This window comes from Thrips palmi, unplaced genomic scaffold (genome assembly GCF_012932325.1).
Source record: "Thrips palmi isolate BJ-2018 unplaced genomic scaffold, TpBJ-2018v1 HiC_scaffold_10, whole genome shotgun sequence".
Lineage (NCBI taxonomy): Eukaryota > Metazoa > Arthropoda > Insecta > Thysanoptera > Thripidae > Thrips > Thrips palmi.
This window is the reverse complement of record NW_023144621.1, coordinates 8811257-8835348: the sequence shown is the minus strand read 5'-3', so window position 1 is coordinate 8835348 and position 24092 is coordinate 8811257. Positions and strand designations below refer to the sequence as shown.

The 24092-nt window shown below is 60.3% G+C and overlaps 1 protein-coding gene across 1 annotated transcript; it reads right to left on the bottom strand.

The window, feature by feature from the left end:
• Positions 1-351: 351 nt before the first annotated feature.
• Positions 352-24023, bottom strand: LOC117638913 (semaphorin-2A-like). The gene is made up of 14 exons (XM_034374088.1): positions 23906-24023; positions 23181-23303; positions 11955-12042; positions 8461-8512; positions 7316-7378; positions 7043-7150; positions 4449-4719; positions 3033-3263; positions 2723-2959; positions 2420-2584; positions 2193-2350; positions 1994-2109; positions 1457-1904; positions 352-1110 (listed from the first exon to the last, which is right to left on the bottom strand). Exons 1-14 carry the CDS (start codon positions 24021-24023, stop codon positions 1039-1041), a joined length of 2250 nt encoding a protein of 749 aa, XP_034229979.1. The 3' UTR covers positions 352-1038.
• Between the last annotated feature and the right edge of the window lie 69 nt (positions 24024-24092).

Below are 24092 nucleotides of genomic sequence, written 5' to 3'. Positions count from 1 at the left end.
CCTCGCCCCGTTGATTCTTCTTCAATCTTGAGCACGCTTGGGCTTTTACGGCGGTGGCGGTGTGACAGATGACGAAAACACTAAAGTGTGTTCGACGGGCTAAACGCACCGGGGGATCTAAAGCGGTGGGCGCGAAAAGGCGAAGGCACGTGTCACCTGGTGGTGCTCGGAGATTCGTCAGTTTAGCTGAGAAGCCGAAAAAAAAGAAAAGAAAAAAGTCAAGCTTCTGCCAAGTGAAAGCAGATGATTCAAAATTTAACGGTGGTGCTCTCGGTTTGTGCTGAGAATGTGTAGGAGGAGACCAGGGAAAGTGCATAGTGACGAAACAGAACATTTTCCTTGAAATGTATGTACACTTTTATTGCGAAGTTGTTCAATTTACAGCACGTGTATGTACAATTAACATTTTACATGGATTGGTAACAAATTTCTGAGCCGAACGAAAGAAACAAATAGAACAATTGCTTTCAACGAAAACAAGCGTTTCACGCATTATCACTATAAAAATTTAACAGATTATTGCGATTTAGCGACGTGGCCACAAAAGAAGTAAGTCATCCGCAGCAGATCAACGACAAAAAAAAACCCGAGCCGGCACCGGATTCGGCATTTTCATATTAGCATAAATCTAGAACACAACGCCACAAATCTAGCCTTTCTCCGTGGAGGGACCGGAAAAACAATCTCGGGACCGCGATGGACCCACATGGGACCGCGTGACCGCCAAACACGGCCAAACAGGTACTCGGGCTCCGACACTCCACCACCCGTCTCGTCTACATCACAGCTACAAGCACCAGGCGCTCCGGGCCGAGCCGGGCGCCACACCACTCGAAGACGAACACCTTTCTCTTCTGGAACAACATCGTCCGGCTGTTGGTCCGTTTATTGTCAATATGAGGGCCGGGCAGACAACTCGGGCCGGACGAAGTCGTCGTGCGCGTCATGGCGATCATTCATTCATCACTCATTCATTCACTCGCTCATGCATTCGCTTGTTCATTCATCACTCGTTCACGCTGTTGGCTCGAGCGTGCCTCACGCGAACGGGTTGGCGGGGCTGATCTCGTTGCTGCGCAGCACGCTCTCGTCCTGCTTCACGCCGCATTGCTGCCGACAGAGAGAGAATACAGGTGAGTGTGTTTAGCCAGGCTAAAGACAGAGACGGCAGGATTTCAACGCTCGTCGCGTGGCGGTCAAAAAAGGCCCGAGTGAAGGAAAAGAGAACGCCGCCGCCAGTACTCGAACCCGCGACGTTGTGCCCTTCGTCCCAGCGACCAATCGTGTTTTCACGCTCCGGGACCGGGTTCGAATACCACCAACTGGATCGTTTCCCTCTTTTTACGAATATCATGAGGCCCAATGGAGGCGAGGAGTTCGTAAAGTATATTGGCAATACGTGGCCAGGACCCCAGGCCCCCAGGGCCACAGGGCCACAGGGAAGTGCAGTACTTACCGCTTGCCGCTGCTCCCAGGCGTGCATGGCGGCCTTGTGCTTGTTGAGCTGGTGGCACCAGTCGGCGTACACCTTGTGGTAGTCCTGGGGCCGGCCCGGTGCGCCGCACCGCTCCGTGCTGACGGTCACGTTGTAGGAGCACAGCAGGCGGCCGTCGAGCAGGCAGTCGTAGCGGCCGGCGTCCTGCTGCACCGCGCTTAGGATGACGAGGCCGTGCGCGGCCGTCTCCACGTACTTCTCGGGCCGAAAGGCGACGGGCTGGTCGTGGTGCGTCCACACCAGCGGCGGCCGTTGGGGCTGCGCGGCGGCGCGGTGCGGCGGCGCGGGGGGCGGCACGGAGGCGAAGCACGTCACATGCACGGACTGCCCCCACGTGACCGTGAGCTGCTTGCGCGCCACCGCGCCGTCGCACAGCCTCGGCAGCGCGCCCTCCACGTCCTGCAGCAGCCTGGCGGGGCGGGGACAAGTCGCCGCTCATTAGAAAAATCCCAAATTGAGATGGATTCAGCTGTGAGCCCTCTGCTCCGCTCTGCTTACCCTTCGCTGGCCCCCGTCGGCTTGCAGGACCGCGCCTCGCTGTCCCAGCCGCAGTACGGGTCCCGGACGCAGCGCAGGCAGCTGGAGTGTCGCCGGGAGCACTGCGTCAACCCGACCTGGAGCACGCCAGCACGCCGCCGTTGGTAAATACAAGACACCCAGTGGGAGGAACACACTTCGGCCTCGGGGGTTAGCTCACCTGCAGGACGCGCGAGTCGGACGCGGCGTACAGGGACTGGTGCCGTTCGGACAACTCCAGGAGGCGGACTGGTTCTCCGGGCGTCACCTCCCACACGTCCAGCAGCGCGGAGCCCTCGCCTGCCGCCCACTGGGCGATCTTGTACACCTGGCCGCCAGCTGGGGTGGAAAGGCGGAAAGGTCAAGGCTTGTCTGGTCAGAAGCTCTCGAGAAGCTGAAGCCACTCACCAGTGCCGGCGTAGAAGACGCGGTACAGCTTGTCCTGCTGCCGCACCAGGTGCACGGCCAGCCGAGTGAAGGTGGTCTCCCGCGTGTAGAACACGGGCCTGCCGTTCTCGTGCGACACGGCAGAGTCCATGAGCGGGTGCGACCGGATGAAGTTGAGCACCGTGTCTGCAAGGGAGGGAATTGTAGTGGTGGGGGGCAGAGCGTTGGGGTGGGGATAGCGCTTGCTGCATCTGCCAGCGAGAAATAGAGTGGAGGAGGTAGGGCGCCTCGAGTGGGGGTGGCGCGCGTGGGTGCTCGACTTACCTGGCAGGCTCTCAGTGTTGTTGATGCACTCGCCGGGCCGCGGCTCGGGCACCTTGCTTGTGAGGACGGGCAGCCAAGCTGACGTGGAGGTGGCCTGCTCCTTGAATTTGCCCCTGAAGGCCTCGTGGATGTCCTGCAGCGTGAAGGCGCAGATGGCCGAGCCCGTGAGTCCGTACGTGCTGGTGGTGAAAACGCCGTAGAAGTGGTTGGGGTCCTCCACCGGGCGGTAGATGCTCTCTGGGGAGGAAGAGTTGCCAAGTAGTGTCGACGCGCAGCAAACGCCGCACAACGCTCGCCGCGAAAAACTTACGGATCTCGTTGAAGTAGAACGGGAACTCGCCGGGGAGCGAGCAGTTGAGGCGCGCCTTGAGGTAGGTGGCCCAGTTGTGTGCCAGGATGTTCTTGCCGCCCGTGTCGCGCTTGCAGACGCGGGCCACGCGCGAGAACACCGCCTTGCCGCAGTTGATGTACTCCACGGCCGTCTCGCGGAAGAAGAACAGCACGTAGTCGCCGACGTCGTATGAGCCGACGAAGTTGGGCTCTGGAGACAGTGCGAGTGGATCAGGACAATGCAAGGGCAGCCAACATAACCCGCCAGACGTCTCGCATTACAGTTGGCATGCCTGCAGGAATTAGGAGTCGGGATAAGGCAGGGTCGCCGCAGAGCCGTAGCCAGCGTAGCCAGTTGGCCGGACGACCCCCTCCACCCCCTACCCCAGCACGCCCAGCACCGCACGGCCTCATCCGTTACCGCAGTGGCCGGTCACTGACAATGGAAAAAGTTTGCCTGCACTCACTCAGCCAGTTCAGCCGGAGTCTGCCGGCTAAGCACAACAAACACACACACACACACTCACACACGCGGGCACCAAACTTTTCCGTGGGCTCCGTTTGGCGGTCCTCTTCCTGATAATTGTGTCTCCCACGGAGACGAGGGATGGGGGAGGGGTTGGAGTTGGGGGTCATCGCGGCGCCCGGCACGCGACGGCGGCGCACGGTTTCCAGGAACGCGAGTCCGGCGGCCGCGGCCCCGAGCGGCACCCCCGCGACGAGCATAATGACGTTGATGAGGCAAAATAAGACGGCAAGCCGCGGCACGCCACGGCACCACGCCAGGCCGTCATGACGAGTCAAGTCGTGACGCACGCGACGCGCTGTCCGCGCCGTCCGCGCCGGCAGCCTCATTCCGAACGGTGCTTCGTCGCTCTGTCTCTCTCGCGTCCTTACGGAACGCCCCATGCGTACGAGAGAGACAGAGCGCCGTTCGAAATCGGCCCGTCCGTGCCGTCCTCCGCGCGCACGCCGGGCTTGGCGACGACGACTGCGTGCGCGGTGGCGGGGCAGCCCACGACGGGCAGCCCCTGGGGCCGCTCGGCCCGGCGCGGGGATGGCCGCAGAGCTCCATTCCCAAATTTATAATTTAATTTCGGGAATTGGGGTCATGGAGAGAGAGTGGACGAGCGCGTGCACTGCCGGGGAAAGGGAGTGGGCGAGAGCGCCGGCGACAACGCGACACTGTGACACGTATCGGTGACAGCAATCTCAAACTTTTCCTGTCAACGTGACTCAGTCGTGTTCCGCCAGGTCACAGAGGAGCCGCCGGCCTGTCGGGAAGCACTCGAGGTAGCCATAAATAGATTGGACTCACTCGAACGGCTTGCCCAACAGGGCCGCTCTCGCCTGACAACCGCGGCTTCTAATCAGGCGCCGTACTACTGATACTCACTGTCGAGCCACTTGGAGTCGTACTTGAGCGTCCGCTTGAACGTGTACTCCCTGCGGCCCGTTGTCATGTTGTGCAGGTCGGACCGGAAGATGACGGTGTCGGCCTTGGTGAACTCGGCGTTGGTGCCCGAGTAGAGGCCGGGCAGCCCGCCGGGGTTGCCGTCGCGCACCCACAGCGCCGTGGAGTTGTCCGCCGGGTCGTAGGGGCACTTGGCGGCGCCCTGCCCCACGCCCGGCACGAACTGCTGCCGATTCAGGTGGGTCAGGTTCCACTGCAACACACACCCGCGGAGCGTCACTCGAGCCCACCACTCCAGCATGCGCCAGCACGGCCTCGCTCGCGAAACAGCTGAGCGGTGTTTGCTAAATGACAATTAAGGGCGGTTAGTTGATGGGGTGGCGGTCGGCTCCCTCGGCCTTCCGCTGAGCCTTGTACTTAGTCACTAGACACCCACGGAGACGTATTGATCAGGGCCAAGGGCCGCCGCAGGGCCGCAGTGTAAGTACAGGGCCAAGGGCCGGGGCCAAGGGCCGGGGGCGAAGGAAGGGCCCAATCATCGCGGCGGTAACGATGATGCAATGCAGGTACCCCGCGTCTCGGGGACCCACCGCCGCACCGGGGCTGTCGGCGGCGAGGAGTATTGACGACCGCGGTGCTCCGGCCGCGCGGCACACGGACACACACTCACACAAACGCACACGGTCACAGACACGCAGACAAACACGTCCGTAAATAATGACAGACCTCGACCGGTGCATCTGTGCGCTGCTGGACCAGGTGTCGCACTGCACTAATGAGTCCCGAGTGGGCTCGCCTCCCCTCCCCCTCCCCTCGGCCACTATCTGGATCAGCGCGATCGGGGCGTCCGTGGAGCCAGCAGCAGCCAGCCTAGCAGGAGTAACGGCGGGGCGGTAAATCGGCATTAGGGATTCCGATGCTTCCGATGCGCCGCAGTTCCGCGCCACGCCACGCGGTGCAGCGAAGAGGATAAGCACAGCATCCTGCGTCCTGCGTCCTGCGTATATGACGTGCTAATGCGGAATGTCGCGTCGCGGCCGTCGCGGCCCTCCCCTTGTCCGGCGTCCCAGTCTGCAGAAGCGGCCACCTGCAGCCTGACCGAGGCGCCTGCGGCGGCGAGGGTAGGCAGTCCCGCCGCGCAGCGCTGTCCCCGGTCGGCCAACCTCCCAGGCTGAGACCATTACCATTACCATTATGGGCTAGACCACACATGATCGTATGACTGGGCCGGCTGAGCCACCGTACGGTGTGCGCGGGGCCGCCGCGCTTCGACGAGACGCTTTCGCGATAAGGATAGTGTCTAGAGTGGCGAATCAAAGTCTGCAGCGCGTGATTCCCAGTCGCGCCTCCGACTAATGCCCTTCGAGTGTCTCGAAAGCAACGTTGCAAAACGCTGACAAGGAAACAGCCGTTCTTTTTACCGGTGCAGGCGACCGGGCCGAGCTGGCGCGCGACGCCGCGACGGCCTGATGGCGGTGTAGGCCACAAAGAAGGAAGTGACAGGCAAACTTGCGCCATTTACACGGCACAGGGCCATTCCCAGTCTAATGGAAATTAAGACTGCCAAAGTGTGTTGGCGGCGGGGCTGGCGGGGCTGGCGGGGCTGGCGGGGCTGGCAGGCCGAGGCCGCGGGGTCACCCGTACCGCGCCAGACTGCGCCAAGACCCTCTCCGTCGTGGCCGCGGAAAAGCGGAAAATCTTCCCCTGGAGGCGCCGGCAAGTTTCCACTCCGCCGAACTGAGGTGCACTACTGTACCGAGACGATCGACCGCCGCGGCGCCTCTCGCCTCGCCCAGCAGTGTGCATTAAACATGGTCTAATGGCACGGCGGCCTCTATTCTGAGCCACTGGGAGGGAGGGGGTCGGACTGCTTGCGCACAGGGGTGCCTTCTTATTTTACCCTAAGTAGCTGTTGCGGGCGTGCTTGTGAGCGTATAAGTAACAATGCGTCACATTGAGATGCAAGATCCACTCACGACGCATGGACTCTCACGGTGGGGTCAAGGAATTATTTTCCGCCCGTCAAAACATGTACGAGCATTTTATTGCACACGTCATGTTTGTCGGGCCTGGTTCGGGTTCGGGGTGCACGTCAATCCACGATAGGTCATGAACCGACAGGAAGGGTAGGTCACCCCGCCACGACGGTGGCGACGGAGGTCACAATCTGGCGGCGTTTGTTCCCGACCCGCCACTTGGATTATGCACGGGCCTCTTCAACTGCCCGCACCCCGCACCGGCCGCACCGGCACACGGACTGGCTGGCGGACTGGCTGGCGGACTGGCTGGCGGGCTGGCCCTCGTTGGCCTCATCGGGGACTTCCGTCAGCGGGGACTCGCCAAAGTGGCCATTCCGGCCGGCAGGGCGGCCAGGTGGTGGCGGGGCCGGCCCTCCGACGGGGCCCCGCGGTGGAGGACGGCCTGCGGGGTGCCTCGAGCAGGGGAGGGGGAAGGGGGGGGGCACACGTTTGTGCATGTCTGTGTAATGACGGAGGGAGCTGCAAACCTGTGTGCCACACGTACACACAAAACACACACACGCGCACACACAGACGTGATGCAGACAGTGTACTCACATTTATGACCCAGTCCCTGGGGCTGTGGGCGTTGGTCCCGCACACGTACAGTCTGCGTCCGTCGTCGACGGGCTGCAGGACGCGGATGTGGTTCCGGCAGTCGAAGTGCTGCGACAAAGGAAGGCGCCGGGGGTCAGGCGGGGCCGAGGCCTTGGGTGGGGGGCGCAGGGGGACACTGTCCGGGGCAGGCTACAAAGAGGCATGCACAATCACCCTCAGCCAGGGCCAGCCAGGGCCAGCCACGGCCAGCCACAATGGCCGCACAATACCAACCTCGGACTTGCCCTTGGACACGCAGTTGGCCACATTGGTGGGCTCCAGCAGCAGGGAGTCCTTCTGCAACACACGGAGTAACCGGCTTCAATACATGGCATGCGCTGAATTAATTAATCATTAACTTTTATCGGCATTCACTGGGTACAGGAAAAAGGGCGAGGCCTGCAGGTATCGACCTAGGTGCATTCAGTGCCGGAGACCACAGGCCGTTTGTACTCGCGGCTACAAGGACATGACCGAAAAATGGCGCAGTTCCACCGTAAAAAAATCCGCTGTTCTGGACGCGGCGGCCTGTTCTCCCTTATCCTGAATTGGCATTCTCTGGTCACCCCTTCTTCCCCACCCCCGCCATTACCAATTGTTCCCTTAAAGTCAATTCGGCCTTGCCTTGCCCTTCGATCATCGCGTTCTCTATCGTCTCATCCCATACAATAATCCCCTCTTCCCCCTCCCCCCGCCAATTACCCCCCCCCCCCCTCTTCCCTCTCTCTCTGCATTACAGTGCCGGGATATCCCCGGCTCGAATCGCCCCGCTAACCGCGCCCAATTGCAACATCATTTCCCCGGCCGGCGCCGCCCTATGCTGCATTCGGAAGTTACACACACAGAAACACGCACTCACACACACAGACGCAGACACGCAGGCGAATAACGCGCGTAACCTGCCATGGCCCCCTTCTGTCAGCACCGGCTCGGCGCGTTTCAGTTACCCATCCCCCTCCTCTTAAAAAAAAGGAACCCCGGATAAAACCGGCATTTGAACCCAGGCACCGGAAGTGGCTTGTATTCCGGCGCCAGGCCGTGCTAACCGGCGGCTTTTGTCCGCCCGCCAGTGCAGCCTGTCAAAAGTACAATGCATGCAACACGGTGGCCGTCCCGCGGTGTCGAAAGAGGGGGGGGCGGGGCAGTTCGCGGGCACGCTTAGCTTCCTTTCAACAACAGCTCTGCGGTCCACCATCGCCGAGCTTGTTGTTGTTGCTGTTGTTGTTTTGTTGTTGTTGTTGTTGTCGGTGCTGGCGGGTTCGCGCGCCGCACCGGGAGCGTGAACGCCTTGGCGAACGCCGCAGCGATCGAGCCTCTCGAGCGGCGGCGCGGTGGTGCGGACTCTACCACCAGCTCCGGGCACCGCCGTTTGTTCTCACCTCACAATGCGAATGGCTGATGTTGCCGAGGTTGAGCCTGAAGACCCGGTCCCTGAAAAAACAGAAACAGAAGCGAGAAGCGACGTTAGACACGGTCCACACGACGATGGGGCGATGAGGCGCTTGGCAACCATTGGCAGGGACATGGGCTCATCGACTTCATACGCCGCGGATACGTCACGCCGCGCCAAACCCAAAACAAAGCCTCGAAAAGGTGCCATGCATATTTCATGTGGCCATAATGTGGCCCACTTGGCGGTCACTCCGTTCGTGCGGCCGCTAAATCGACACGGCACTGCACAGCACGCAGAGATTGTGTCGAGAAGACGCGTCGCCGCGGCCCAGGCAGCGCCAGGCAGCGCGGGGCGACGCCTGTCAGTCACCGCGCCAATTTGAAGCACGCCACCGGACGGCCGGACCGCGCGGGGCGCGGCAGGGCGGGGCGGGGCGGGGCGGGCTGGAGTTATAATCTGCCTATTGTTATTGCCATCGAAACGCGATGACGACGGGGTCGACACTGGGTTTCGCAATCGATCGATCGAAATGCGTTTCTGTTTCGCGGCGCCCTTTCGATAACGAGAGAGGGGCCGTTGAGAATGCCTCGGCGGTCCTTCGAGGCTCGCTTCGAGGCTCTCTTCGAGGACCGGCGCGCCCTGCGCCCTGCAATGCAAGTGGAGCCCTTATCGCCCCGATTGTTTGTAGAGTCCCTAATTGCGCTCACCTTTCCTTCGGGCTAATTATTAAAGTTGGGGTCGGCGGCGTTGTTTTTGCCGGACTAATTGTTGGCGGGAATGATTTAAATGTAATTACCGCCTTCAATTGCGCAGCGCGGCAACGCGGCGCCGAGCTCGGCCTACACTGGAAGTGCCGGTGAGGCTCGCGGGGGCCGTTACCGCCGCCATTCGGGGAGAGAAAGTGCGCCGGTGTCAGGCCGACGAGCCCTCGGACGAGCCCTCGGACGAGCCCTCGGACGAGCCCTCCGACGAGCCGGCCGGTCCACGAGGAGAATACGCGAACGAGCCGCGAGCGGTGGCTTCGGAGCCACGCCTGCCATGGAGACAGCACTGTTCGGACCAAACGGCAGGCACCGCGGTGCCCGGCGGTGCCGCCCCGCGGCCGCAAGGACGGCGCTCTACTTGAGGGTGGTGAGGGCGGAGACCTGATGGCGGGGCGTTGAGTCGGTTTACAGTCTCATTAGGCCGGACTCGTAACTCATCCTCGCGCGCACCGAGCACCTCCACTCGGCACTCACCGACCGCGGCAAGGCAGCGTGCGTGGGGCGGAGCAGGCGGAGGGAGGGCTGGCCGTCGTCCGCCGACATCGTGCAACCATCCCGACGGGCCGCGCGCCGTGGCCCTCGGTACGAGTCGAATGATGCGCCCCGCCGCGCCCCGCCCCGCCGCGCCCCGCCTTGCCCCGCCACATCGCGTGATCCCGGACCGGCCCAGCCCCACGGCACGGCAGCACGCGAGGCCGGCGAGGCGCTAAACACCGACCGCAGAGCAGCGCCCCCCGCGCCGCCCCGCGCCACCACTCAAAATCTCACCCCGCCGCCCCTCCCCACGGCCGCGCACTCCAGCGCGATGCAGCGCCGCCACAGTGCCCCGCCCCGCGATGCAGCCACGTGCCGCCGGGACGGCTGGGCTTGACAGCGGTCCGCTACCCGTCACCGCGTCACGTCAACAACCCTCGCAGTGGGGTGAGTCTCGAAATAGAGAGCAATCCAAGGCGTGGGCGTCCCTTTCGCCTGGACCTGCGTCATAGTGACACTCCGCCTCGTCCACCTCGCCGCCCCTCGCCGCCCCTCGCGGCTTGCGCTGCATATTTCAACCCGGGTGGCATGCGACCGGATTACTGGTGGGCGGCCGTCGACGGTGACGGTGGGCGGGGCGCCGCGGGGTGGTGGGCGGCCGCGTGCCAGGTGGAGTGCTGCCGCATACGGCGAGGAGGTGCCGCCCGCGCCGCCCGCAGGCCGCGCGCCTTGCCGCCTTGCCGCCACGGCCGCCACGGCCCGCCGCCGAGGCGTTCGCGTTCGCACCGATTCTCTTATCGCTTTGAAGCTTAACTACACCCCGGCACCCGCGCTTCCCGACGCCCCTTTGACCAGCCGCGCGTGGCAAGGCCCGTCCACGCCGCGGGGCTGGCTGGCTGGCTGGCTGCTGGCTGGCTGCTGGCTGGCTGCTGGCTGGCTGCTGGCTGGCTGCTGGCTGGCTGCTGGCTGGCTGCGCCCCACCCCCACCCCCTCCCCTCGACCTCGCCACACCGCCGTACGCAGGGAGGTAGACGCAAACGGAAGGAGTTATAGCTTTATTGCGTTACGTGGGTAGATGCTCATTTCCCCCACGGCACAGCCTGCCTGCCTGCCTGCCCGCCAGGCTGGACGCCGACCCCGCTGTCGTGCGCCTCGCGATGGGGTTAATAGTAGGAGGGTGCAGGGTCGGCACGGCACGGGGAAGAAAATATTCGAAACAATTATCGGTCTGACCGCTTGATGGCCGAGCCTGATTGGAAACGAAAAGCAAACGGAGGCATCACGAAGTGAATGCGGGACTAGGGGGCGGGGCGCGGCGAGGAGCGCGCCGTGGGAGGCCGTAAGCCGATAGCGTCCCCGTCCCCGGGCACATGGTACCCACGACGGAGTCATATAAAATTTGGTTTAAAATAAAACGTAAAAAATTTGAACCCTACGACCCTCTCTCCCCGGAATGGGGTTCGAGCCGCCTGCTTAACTTCGGTGTTCGGATGGGAACCGGTGTATCCAGGCTTTAAACTGCTACCGCATAGTTCAGCTTCTGTAGGACGGCTAGCCTTCCACACCCAAAAAAAAATGACTTCTTGGATCAAAAAAAATTTAACTTTTCTTGGTTTTTGCAAGAAATTTTTTTTTAATCCAATTTTTTTTTTCTTGAATAAAGAAAATTTTTCTTGTGTCAAGATTATTTTTCTTACAAAAACATGAAGGACCGCCTTATGAGGGCAGCCGGCGATCGTAGGGTGACAGAGATAGAGAGACAGAGAGAGACTCAGAGAGAGAAGAGGTTTGGTGTCACGCTGGCTCTCACCCCGTCTCACCCCCACCCCGCCACCCTGGCTTCGCCTGTGGCGCGAGGCCTCGCGCGGGGCGCACCGTGCAGACGCGCGCGGCGCGCCACGACCGCCCGGAGCGCGCGCAGAATATGCAGGTGTTCCTGGAAATCGTCGCCGCACACAACAAACGACGCAGTTGGATGCAATTTTTTCAGGGTTGCAGAGCGAGCAAAACGAGGCCAAGGTGTGCGCTATATTGGCTAAAAACGGTAGGCAACACTGCCACAGGCCCCTGTCAGACAGCGGCTAGGCAGTCCCGGCGGCAAGGCCGCGTACGGATTGCCTACCCAGCGGCCGACATTACCATTACCATTAAGGGCTAGACCACACATGGTCGTATGTTCAAAACCCAACCTGCTATAACTTATTTGTTTTTGTTTGATCTTTTTCTTTAAGTTCGTACTTACATGGCCCCCAAGAACAGGGCGTCCCGCTCCTCGTCCAGGTACATGGAACGGTAGTACAGCTTGCCGCAGGAGAAAGTCCGCACATGGTCTGCAAAGAGAGAAAGCGAGAGAGATGTTAGAGCACAGGATGTTAGAGAGAGAGGGTCGACCAGCCGGCACGCAGCGGTGGTTTATTCAAAGTAACAAGTTTTATATCCCCCTTAACGTGCCGTGGCCTTCTTTCACTCCACGAGGCCGTCGTCGCAGCACACGCGAAAGGGGGAAGGGGGGGGGGAGGGCGATTCGGAACAAGTTCGACTTTTACATTTTCATCATTTTGCAGGCCGGTTTAACGCCTCCTTCCAGGCTGCGAAGTAAAAGGCGGCAGGAAACACAGGAGGAGCGCCGTTTTCCTGTAAGCCCATAATTTCTTTGAACGGGTGCTTTTGTTATGGCAGAATGGCAGGGGTGGAATTTAGTGGCGAGGGCCGAAGCGGGGAGGGGGCCTCTATTGCACGACACAGGAAGCCTCGTGCTTCCGGGTATAAAGGCCTGCGCCCGCCCGTTTTGACATCCGTCGCATTTATTGACGGTTATAAAACAATAGACGCTCTAAAACACTGCCGGGGCCCGGGGCCCCTCGCGGGGCGCGGCCGGCACGGCAGCCAGGTGGGGATCGACGTGTGGTCGATGATGTGGCGCAGATAGCACGGGGTGTGTGGCAGTGTGCGTGCGGGGATGGGGTTATAAAGCCCGCCGCCGTCAGGCCAGTCGGCCCTTTGTGTGTGCACCTTGCGCGGGGGCGGGGAGGGGTGGGCGGCGGGGCGGCGGTGGCGGCGTCGCAGCACCAGCTGAGCTTGGACCGAGCCACCTGTTGGCTGGCTTAGCGCGCCTGCCTGCCCGCCCGCCTGGCCATCCACGCCCCGGAGAGGAAATTGCATGCCTTGCCTCGGCTTGCCTGCACACGACTACCGCTGCAGCCTGCCAAAGATGCACCGCCACGTCCGGGCAAAGCTGCCAGGACAACTACCGCCAACTATCGGCAGGTCGAAACCCACCGACGCTACTCGCACGGCGGAGCTCTCGGCGGAGCCGGCAGGAAATGAATTCCTTGGACGGGCCGACGGACGGGCGGACAGGCGGAGCGCGCGGAATGGAACGCAGGGCGGCCTTGCTGTGCGGTGGGACAGTCAGGGAAGAAGACCCCGCGTCGGCGAGTGGACTTTATTAGGCAGGCACGGTGCCCGCGGGGAAGGGGAGTGGGGCAGGAGTGGGGCGGGGGCATAAAGATTCCATGCAGGACGCAATCAGCGAATCAGCGGCCAATCCGAGCCGGCATGGCAATCGTGCCGCGCGGCGAATACTCAAGCCGTATAATAATGGCCGGCCTCGTTTATATGCCATTTTTACGACGAATATTATTATTTTTAGGGAAATAAAAGCAATACGCCTCGCACGCAGGAAAAGCTGCGGTGGGAAAGAGGTGACGGAGGTACAGTGGCCGGAAGGGCCAGCAGGGCCGCATCGTGAGGCGAAGTGAGAGCCATCCCGGGCGGAGGTCCTTGTATTTCGCCTGATGGAAAGCGCTTATCGTGTCCCGGGCGCCACGCCGCGCGGCCGCGCCCCGCCACCGAGCATCGCGCTGAATAAATTTTCTCGGTCATCGGCGGCGTCTCTACGCCATGACGCCATCCTGGCGGCGGCGCCTTGGTCCGCGGCAGCGCTGCGCCCGTACCGGACGTGCGGGACGAACCGCAGCGCCGCGTAGGACGGCAAGCAGCCCGTCCGGCTCTCTTTACAGGGCACTTCCACTTTCCACCGCGGACGACCCGCCGCTTTGGACCGGTCAATTCCAGGAGGGTTGCGGACCTGGCCGTCGCGAGCATCCCCGGCGTCCTAACTCAGCCGAGGCCGCGCCGCCGCACGCTAGCGGCCACTACGGCCGCGCCACCAGCACCGCCAGCAGCCCGGGCCATCAATCCGCCGGCCCCGCCCCTTTCCACGCGTGGGGGCCGGGGAGGGGGCGAAGGGGGGCGGTGGCATTCCTAGAGGATGAATTTGAAAAATATGTAAAACCGCGCGATGGCGGCACGGGTAATGGAGAGCGTTGCCGCCATGTATTTGCCTGCCGCGCTCCCTGTTGGCGAACAAGGCAAACGCCGCGGAGAGCACACCGCCAGACAGGCGTTCCGGGGCGTTCCGGGGCGTTCCGGGGCGTTCCGGCGAGGCGATCCGGGGTGATCCGGGCGCCCAAGACGGGCATAAAGGAGGCGCCGCGTTGGAAAGGGGAAAGGGTGAGTGGCGCTGGCGGCGAGAAAAATGAAAAACGAAAAACACACTCATCGCGCGGGAAAGGAAAGCCTGCTGGGATTCCTCGGGTGCCTCACCGGAGCCCTGTCCGTAGTCTGAGAGACTAACCTAAAAAACAAGCAGCAAGCATGTGTCTTGCGAGTGCAAGTTGCCCGTTTTTTCCTGTTTCCTTTTCCTCTCCCGCGCACAATGACGCTGTGTGCAGAACGTTGCCGAATGATGATGTGTTTGGAAAGGGTTGAAGGGAGGGGAGAGGGAGTGACACCGAGAGGGGCGCTTCGGATACGGTCCTTGACGGCGAGAGGGGTTTTGGAGGCGCCGCGCCGCGCTCGCTGCGCCTTGGCTGTACCTTCGGCAAGTTGATTTCGAGGCTGGTGGCTTGGGATTCTCATCTCACTACATCCAATATATCTCAATGTCCTCGACGGGAGGGGGTCGCCTGCGCCGCGCCGCCGCGCTCCGGTATTTGGCGGAAAGACATGTCTGCGATCGGATCTGATGTAGGCGGCGGGCGGGCGGCTCGAGTGTAAATTAACTTTTCCCGCGAAATGTATCCCCTCTCCGGCCGGCGGCAGGCCCCACCTCACAGCCTCGGGAGCTAAACAGCGCCTTTTGCGTGGTCAACGGGCCGAGCAGGAGGCCGAGCAGGAGGCCGAGGGCCGCACCCTCCTCAGGGAGCCAGCAGCCATTTCCAGATTTATGTTTCCTGTGCACATCTTAAAGGCGGCGCCCCCGGACAAAAAAGAGAAAAAAGAGAAAGAGAGTTATTTGTGCCTCGGCGTTGCCTGGCGTATTGTGGCGCCACGGCGAGGCGGGGCGAAGCGCGAAGCAGGGCGAAGCAGGCGAGAAAGGCCGGGCAAGGCGCCAACCAAGGGCAGCATCCAGCCAATAAAAGTTGGACACAGGAGTACATGAGGCGCTACACCGCGGCCGGGCCCCCGCCCACCCTCTGGCAGCCACTTGGCGCCCCCGCCCTGCCCCACCTCACCTGCCGCCCCGACCTGCCTCTGGCCTCGCAGTGCACAATGCAGAAAAGCGCGGTTAAAGTCCGCCGTCGTGTTGTGTCGCTCGCTGCCGAAGCGGCCGTCGCCGTTGCTCCCAGCCCGCACACGCGGCCGGTTTCGTATCCACGCCGCCGCCGACTGTTGCCAGGCGGGGAGACGTTTTCGAGGGGCGCGGCGCCCGGCGGCCCGGCGGAGGGCGAGTCGGCAGGTGTCTTTGACCTCATTCTAAAGAGTTTGTGACAAGCTCAGCAACGGAAAGGAGATTACGGTATTTTCGGTCGGTTATGAAAAGCCCGCGGGTGGCAAATTTCCACCGAGATAAAGTCCGTCATACTTGGACGAATTTTTAGAAGTTAGACAAAGTAACGATTAAATTCTGAGATAGTTGATTGGGTCATGCCATTCTGTTGCAGGGGGCATTGGTTCGTCCGTACAGAGAGCGTGTGCTACTTCCCGGTCACCGGCATTATCTGTATAAGCAGCGCAGGATGCAGCTCGGGGAAAGGAACAGAAAAAAACTGGAGCGCGTCACGTAAATCAGAGACAGAGTGGCGGCACTGCAGTATGGCGTCCATTGAGTAGGCCCTCCGCGCAGTCACATGTGGGCCGAGTGCCAGGGAGGAATATGTTTCCTGGAAGTGTTGCAGCCCTGCGCCTGCTTGCGGCGATTGCGGCCCCCGCTTCCAGACGTAAGAGGCTCCTTTCCGAATGATGGCCGTCGAATCGCATCTCTACGCGCCATATACTATTGAATCGATCATAATCTCCGAGTAAAAAATATCACTACGAAATAAAAGGGGTGCTCAGCAATCAAAATGCACAAAAAGTTGTTTTATAGAGGAAAACAGAGACAAATCTTTCTCCAGCGAAATTCGAAGTTATTCTTTTCCGTTTAGCGGGTCGACATGAGGATCACGGGATCAGTGATTGCTTGCGCACTTTGTTTTCCGCAGTGCTCCACGGCCGCCGAATGAGTGAGGATGGCCGCCGTCACCGCGCGCCCTGGAGGCCCTGGAGGCCCTGGAGGCCCTGGAGGCCCTGGAGGCCCTGGAGGCCCTGGAGGCCGTGGAGGCCCTGGAGGCCCTGGAGGCCCTGGAGACCCCCTGCACTGCGGAGACTCCATGGCGCCCACGCTACTTGATGGCCGAGGCCGCCGCGCTGCGGCACGGCCCGGTCGGTACACAGCGCGGCCTCGGCCTCGTTGCACTTGCTGCCATACATTCAGACGCTTCCTGCCGCGCAACGCTTTGTTCCAGGCTGCCCTTTGGGGAGTCGACATGGACGAGTCTGGGCGTCGCGTCGTCGGGACGGCGACTGCGGCGTCTCTTTCGACGTGACCGTGTGCATAATAGATACAAGGCTGTCACCAAAGTTGTTGAGAACGGACCCTTGCCGCCTCTTTGTTGATTTGTTCTCGACTTTCTAAGAGCAAAATTTTGTTAAAAGAAGAGTTAATTTTAAATGTAAGTTTGGAAAGAGACGTAAAAGTCATCCCTTCCAATTTCATCCGATCCGGGTGTTGAATATTGAAAAATCAAGAGCCACCTTTTTCGGGTGCGTATCGCCATGAGACAGGCATCAGACGATTTTCCGAGGTACGCCGGCAGTCTCGGTCCACAAAGCATCGGCCCTTCCCTGCGAGTGTCCTTGTCCTTGCTTCCAATGGAAAAAGTGAAGGGCGCTCCCTTTACGCGGCACTGCGGTGCAGTAAATCGGGTCGGCCGGCCCTTCGGCGCCCTTCGGCCCTCCAGCCTTTGGCCGGACCTGTGGCCTGCCCCGGGGCCACGGGGCCCTCCAGGCCCTTCAGGCCCTTCGCCACCAGTGCGTCTGCCGCACTGGAACCCACTCGCTGCTTAATGTCAGGGGAGAAGGGTGGGGGTGGGGCCGTTCTGCGAATACGGAACTCGAGTCGGATTGACGATCACCTATTCCGATGTAATCCATTCTGATACCGTGAGAGTAAAAAGGAGAAAGCGCGGCCGGGGATTGGGCGCCGCCTGATTACGACTTATTTACTGCTAAAGCGACATGGCGTTGCAGTGCCCTGGCAGTGCCGGTGTGGGACGATGGAAGTACCCCCACGATGAATGTACGGGGGCACAGCCATCGTGCGATGGTTGTACCCTTGCGGTACCCAGCTGTACCCCTCGGCACACTTCTCGAAACCGGCCCACACCACGCCAGGCGAGTCCACACGGCGTACCGCACGGAAGTTCAGGGGTCAGGTGGCATGTCCATGCCCGCCGCACGAGGGGTCCATCACTCCCCAAAATTGTGTACAATGATTGGAGGTTAAATTGATTGGGCTGATTAAAAGTGACTGTAAAAGACTGTAAAAGACTGTATGAATGGAAATTTTCAAAATAATTGGCAATGATTGTGGTTGATTGGAAGGTGATTGGAATTGATTGGAATTGATTGGAATTGATTGGATATTGATTGGAATTCATTGGAAATTGATTGGAAACGGTCAAATGTTGATTGGCTGCCTGAGAACTAGATGCGATGGTAAAAATACATTACCGGATCAAAAGCTTGTCTCAAAATGTAGGTGTGAAAATCAGACATGCTACTTGATGAAAGAAAGTGTGTGTAAAATTTAAAGCGTACAAAAAGTTTGCCTTTAATATATTTAGGGGCACATGAAAATAAATAGGAATTGCGTTTTAACTTCTTTAGTTCAAAATCACAAATTTATTTGGACGGTTGCTCGGGTGGAGGCGACATAGGCTCGGACTGGCCCCCAAAAGGCCCCCGATCATGATTGTTTTAACCCTTCATGACCAACTTTTTTATTGCCTTTTAATGCAACTAGATTGGACACAGTGGCCGCCCAAAGTCAGCAAGATCAGCAAATTTCCGAGATTCGACCACTTTTTGACCAACTTTGGTCCCAAAATCGTTGCGGTCAAAGGCTAAATCGTTGTGGTCAACGTCTTCCCGATACAGGGCATCAAAGAGTAGGGTCTTAAGAATACTAGGACGTCGAGGGAGGCCTTTTAATGCAACTAGATTGGACACAGTGGCCGCCTAAGGTTAGCAAAATCTGCAAATTTCCGAGATTCGACCATTTTTTGACCAATTTTGGTCCCAAAATCGTTGCGGTCAAAGGCAAAATCGTTGTGGTCAACGTCTTCCCGATACAGGACATGAAAGAGTAGGGTCTTAAGAATACTAGGGCGTCGAGGGAGGCCTTTTAATGCAACAGATTGGACACGGGCCGCCAAGGTCGCAAATCCGACGCGGCCTCGGCCTCGTTGCACTTGCTGCCATACATTCAGACGCTTCCTGCCGCGCAACGCTTTGTTCCAGGCTGCCCTTTGGGGAGTCGACATGGACGAGTCTGGGCGTCGCGTCGTCGGGACGGCGACTGCGGCGCTCTTTCCGTGCCGTGTGCATAATAGATACAAGGCTGTCACCAAAGTTGTTGAGAACGGACCCTTGCCGCCTCTTTGTTGATTTGTTCTCGACTTTCTAAGAGCAAAATTTTGTTAAAGAAAGTTAATGTTAAGTAAGTTTGGAAAGAGACGTAAAAGTCATCCCTTCCAATTTCATCCGATCCGGGTGTTGAATATTGAAAAATCAAGAGCCACCTTTTTCGGGTGCGTTCGCCATGAGACAGGCATCAGACGATTTTCCGAGGTACGCCGGCAGTCTCGGTCCACAAAGCATCGGCCCTTCCCTGCGAGTGTCCTTGTCCTTGCTTCCAATGGAAAAAGTGAAGGGCGCTCCCTTTACGCGGCACTGCGGTGCAGTAAATCGGGTCGGCCGCCCTTCGGCGCCCTTCGGCCCTCCAGCCTTTGGCCGGACCTGTGGCCTGCCCGGGCCACGGGGCCCTCCAGGCCCTTCAGGCCCTTCGCCACCAGTGCGTCTGCCGCACTGGAACCCACTCGCTGCTTAATGTCAGGGGAAAGGAGGGGCCCGGGCGCGAATACGGAACTCGAGTCGGATTGACGATCACCTATTCCGATGTAATCCATTCTGATACCGTGAGAGTAAAAAGGAGAAAGCGCGGCCGGGGATTGGGCGCCGCCTGATTACGACTTATTTACTGCTAAAGCGACATGGCGTTGCAGTGCCCTGGCAGTGCCGGTGTGGGACGATGGAAGTACCCCCACGATGAATGTAGGGGATTTGCCTTGAATGGTTGTACCCTTGCGGTACCCAGCTGTACCCCTCGGCACACTTCTCGAAACCGGCCCACACCACGCCAGGCGAGTCCACACGGCGTACCGCACGGAAGTTCAGGGGTCAGGTGGCATGTCCATGCCCGCCGCACGATCTTTCGTTCGATGGCAAACAGCATGTCGCGCGACGAGTCCCTCCCAGAATAACGACTAATTGCCCCGACTGGCGGTGCGATGACGTGGTATTTTGGTCCTGCCGTACCCGATTCCCTGACGGACTCCTGAGGGCGTTCTGCGAAACTGACAGCGCGTGGGCCGTGCGGCTCAAGGACTGCTCGGGACTGCTGCCGCCGCGGGGAGGCAGTGCCGCGTCCACGAGGGGGAGTCATCCCCGATGACAGCTCGGCCGGGCAAGGCAAGGCAAGGCCTGGCCGGGCCGGCGGGGCGACGCGACGAGGCGACCCCGCGGTGCAACTCGCGGCCTCCGCACACGTCGAACGACCGCGCGGAAGTGAGTGCGGTGGCGGAAGGCCGCGCCGCTCATAATCATAATCTTTTACGCTTTTTAATACGTACTTGCGTCGCCGCGGTACGAAGGACGAAGGACGTCATATACACGAAAAGAAATGACGCGGGATCTTTACAGCGCCAGTAAAGAGCGACCGCTTATTCGGGTCTTGGCCGCGCCTTGGCGCACGCCAGGACGGGGCGGGCGGCGAGGTGGACGCCGGGCCGCTTTAGTGCGAGCTAAGTAGAGAGGCTCTCCTCATCCTTCAGGGAGTCTGACAGCTTTCGCATCAGCCTCGCCCCCGCCTCGCCTCGCCCCCGCCGCGACGGCCATCAAGGAATAAAAAAATGTGAATACCGCGTGGACGCCAACCTCCTGGCTCCTGGCGCCGCCCTCAACTATCCGCTCAAGTTACGCCGAGCAAATGGACGGATCCTCTTTACGGTCACGGGAAATCCGGGGCGGGCGGGAGGGGCAGCAAGGCCGTAAGACTTTTAATGGGTCGGTGAGCTGCCTACCTGCAAAATGCTCCAGTTTCGCAAGCCGCCGACTGGAAGTGTGATAGATAATCCGATTATTGGCAATACTGGGGAATTTTCTATGAAGGATCGTCAAGGCTGGTCCGATGTAGGGCGTCCACCAAGTAGGATTATATGAATACGGGATGGCGATGACGACTACAACGCTGTCAGCGGCCTCCCACCCTGGAGGGAGTCGGCTGCAGAGGTTAATGAGATTCTTGTTCATACTCCCTTGCTCGTGTTTCGCCCAGAGAACAGTGCCCGCTGGCAGCTCTGCCCGTTTAGGCATTATTCGGTCCCAGCTCTTTCACCAAACAGCGCTTCCTGCTTACTTCTTCCGCGTTCTCTTGTCCCATCGGGTCATACACGAACGTCAGCCAATGACGCCAGCCCGCACACGACACCGCGCTGCGTTTCCCCGCGACACGACAGAGGCTCATTTTGCATTCGAAGCGCGAGGCACAAAGCGCGCCATCGCGGAGACAGGTCAGCTCGCTGCCACGCCACTGCCACCCTCCATCGCCAATTATTGCACAGCGTGCATTTTCCATTACAATCCGACCCTCCGGCGGCGCGGCCCAGCGCGGCCCGCGGCAACGCGAGGCACCACGCGACGCCTGGCGGTGCATAGTGCATCGCGGTGCACAACAGTGCGCGACCCGCATCGCAACGCCCGCTGTCACCTAGCCAAACAAATCTTGTCCCTGCTCGTCGATCGGTGCTGACGAATGAATGTGCCAGGCGATGCCGATTGCCGAGGGGGTACTTGGAAGCCCGGGAATGAATTACCTCCCTCTGGAGCATAGTGGTTAGGGGTACAATGGCGTTGTCTGGTGGAGTTGGGTGAAGCCGTTGGCAGCTCCTTCAAAGTCGGCACGAAGACACTGGGGCTTCACCTCCAGTTCGAAACTCCCCTCAACGGTTCACATAGCTTGACAGGAATTTCCTCGCTCATTGCAACGAGTGGTTGGCGGGGTAAGTCAGGTAAGTCCCCTGACTTAGGACCCCTGATCCTAAAATGAGATCATATATTCCAATCTCGTAGAATGCATCAGCACTAAAAAAATAATCAGTAGTATGGATGCATTATCGTCACGGGCTGCCATTTTGATCCCCCATTTTACTGGTTTAGCATTTTTCACGGCGTGAATGTCTCAGTAAGTTCTTCTAAACCTTGTTCTGAACCGAAACAAACCCCGTGGAGGTGGGTGGCGCCACGGAGGCGACACTCCTCTTGTTGCAGCGCGTGCGGTCTGGGCGGTGGTCCTGCAAAGGCGGCAAAGGCAAAGGCAGCCGGGGTTGTTTGTTTTTTGAAGCAAGTTTAGAGCTGGAGAGCGTTAAGGGGTAAATAATTGTGGGTCGGACGACGCAGAGCGGCTGGGCTGTTCCGCCACTGCTCCCCCACATGTGTGCCGCCACGCCACGCCCCGCCACGCCCCGCCACGTTGGGGTAAAAGTTGGTCTCGGTGCGAAGAAACAAACAACGCAACAAAAGAGAGAAAGAGACACTTGGTGGTGAGCTCGTCGTGGCGGTCGTCCGCTGGGAGGCCAAGCAGACGCCGAGCATCGACATCAAAAAGCTGTCCGCCGCCCAGCCCGGCACACTACACACACATTCCAACGAGCTGACGCGCTTACAGTTTCGCGGAATGACAGGTGTGTCATTTTTACATTAACTAACTGAAACTTTCCAGCAAGATCTTTTCTTTTGAGAAAATGATATTATTCTAATTTGTTTCATACATTATGTCAGTAATTTGCACCTCATACTGCTTTTATCTTTCTATATTTTTAATTTTAAAAAGTAGCATAAGAACTTGTGACGGAACCATTTCAGTGCACGGAGAACGATGAACGATGCCAGCGGGGAGGTGAGAAGGGGGTAAAGAAGGACGACAGTCGTTCCGTTCCACTGCAAACAGTACTTCGCGGCAAACACGTCGTCGCCGTTCGCATTCGATTCGTACTTTCCGGCGGCCATTATTGATCCGATGGATTCTGCTCGGCGGGGACGCGTTGGTACGCTCGATCGAGTGGCGGCGCCTCCTTCCCGCGCGCCGCTTTGCGGATGACGTCACGCGCGGCGGCTGATTCACAATTTTAGCTCATCGTCGTCACGTCACTGCATGGCTAATTTCGTTCTGCACTGGGTGGTTCGCGTAAGCGCCGTTTTTTTGGAGCAGATGGCTGGTGGTAAAGGCACGTAAAGTGTCCAATGATAATTTTCAATTTTATTAAATTTTTGGCGATGGGGCGCTGCCACCCTTGGCAGCCGCTTGCGCCTCCGGAGACGCGTGTGGCGTGCCGTGCCTCGGGCCGCGGGGCCGCACGCCACGGTACGCTTCCGGCTGCACCGGCAGCATCTTTCACGCCCCTCATTACAAAAATGATATTAGGGCGCGCGGGCCCTGGGCAAGGCCTGGGCAAGGCCGCGGACCTGCAGAGCAGCGCCGCGAAGACAAACGCGGCGCAACTTCGGAGATGACGAGGCGCACGCTGGCGCACGCGGCGGCCAGGCAGGCAGGCAGGCCGCGCCCTCCCGGCAGCTTGCACCTTCTGCAACAGTCTATTTAATACGCGCCCTGCGCTGCTTTAACCCAAAATTATCGCTGTAAAGTTTTATCGTCATGGAGACGGAAGAGGGAGAGGGCCCGGAGGCTGTAACGCGGTTTGCTCAACTTGCGGCAACGCGGTCCGAGGGAGGCGCGGCGGTAACAGCGTTACGCAGAGTTGCGTGCCGAAAAGTTGATGGCCGAACGCGGCAAGCAGGCGCGTACCTTTATGGTGGCGGACGTGGCGGTCGTGGACGCAGCACGGCGCGTCGTAGTACAGCACCCAGTGGCTGTCCAGGTCGGCGACGACCACCGCGAGCAGCAGCGCGGCCAGGACGGGGGTGGCCAGGACGCCGACGACGCCCCCGCCGCCTCCGCCTCCGCCGGGCCTCATGGCATGTCCGAGTGTCCGAGGGCGGTGCCGCGACGCGAGCGAGTCGGGTTGGGGCCCAGCGCGAGGGGCACTCCGCGCTCCAGGCCAGGCAGGCCGAGCCGAAGACGGACGACGCCGAGCCGAGCCGGCTGAGCCGCGCGTCGCGCCGCGGCGCTCGCTGGAGGGAGGGGTGTGCTCTCGCTGGCCGCCAGGGGCGGACTGGCTGACTGGCTGGCGGCGGCGCGTGGGGCTGCTAGCTGCTGCTAGCATGCTGCGGCCCGCGCCGTGCCCGCCGCGCTCGCCGCGCTGGAGTCCGGAAAGGTGGCCGGGGGCGCCGTGACGGGGCAGGTGGCCGCGGCGGGACGCGGGGCCAGGCCAGCCAGGCCGCGAGCATGGCCCGCATTATGCTAATTTGCGCAACTGATCCTCGTGTTGCTGCCTCGTCGCATTGTCGCTCGCCGGGGGCGGCGCGGGGGCAGCGCGGGGGCGGGGGCGGAGGCATTGACGTGCGCTCCCGGCGGACGGTGCGGAATCAACTTCCCCGCTCACGGAGACGGCAGCAAGGGCAGCAAGTTACCCCAGTGCCCCACGGCGACCCCGGGGGCCTCCACGGTGTTGGCCAGGATTTGACAGCGTGTCAGGGCGCGCCGTGGTAGAGGCGGTGGCGACGCCGGCGGGGACGCGGGGAATCTCATTGCCGCCATCCAGAGCTCTGTCTTGGAGTCGTCACGGAAACGGAGCAGGCGCTCGCCATTCTGCTGCTC

Bases quoted from the DNA above. Each gene is read 5' to 3' on its own strand.
- LOC117638913 (XM_034374088.1), bottom strand. From the start codon at position 24,023: ATGAGATTCCCCGCGTCCCCGCCGGCGTCGCCACCGCCTCTACCACGG. The intron at 23,304-23,905 runs GTAACTTGCTGC...TCGTCGGCGTCC, and splicing joins GGTCGCCGTGGGGCACTGGG to TGGCCACCCCCGTCCTGGCC. The intron at 2,960-3,032 runs GTAAGTTTTTCG...CTTCCTCCCCAG, and splicing joins GTTCTACTTCAACGAGATCC to AGAGCATCTACCGCCCGGTG.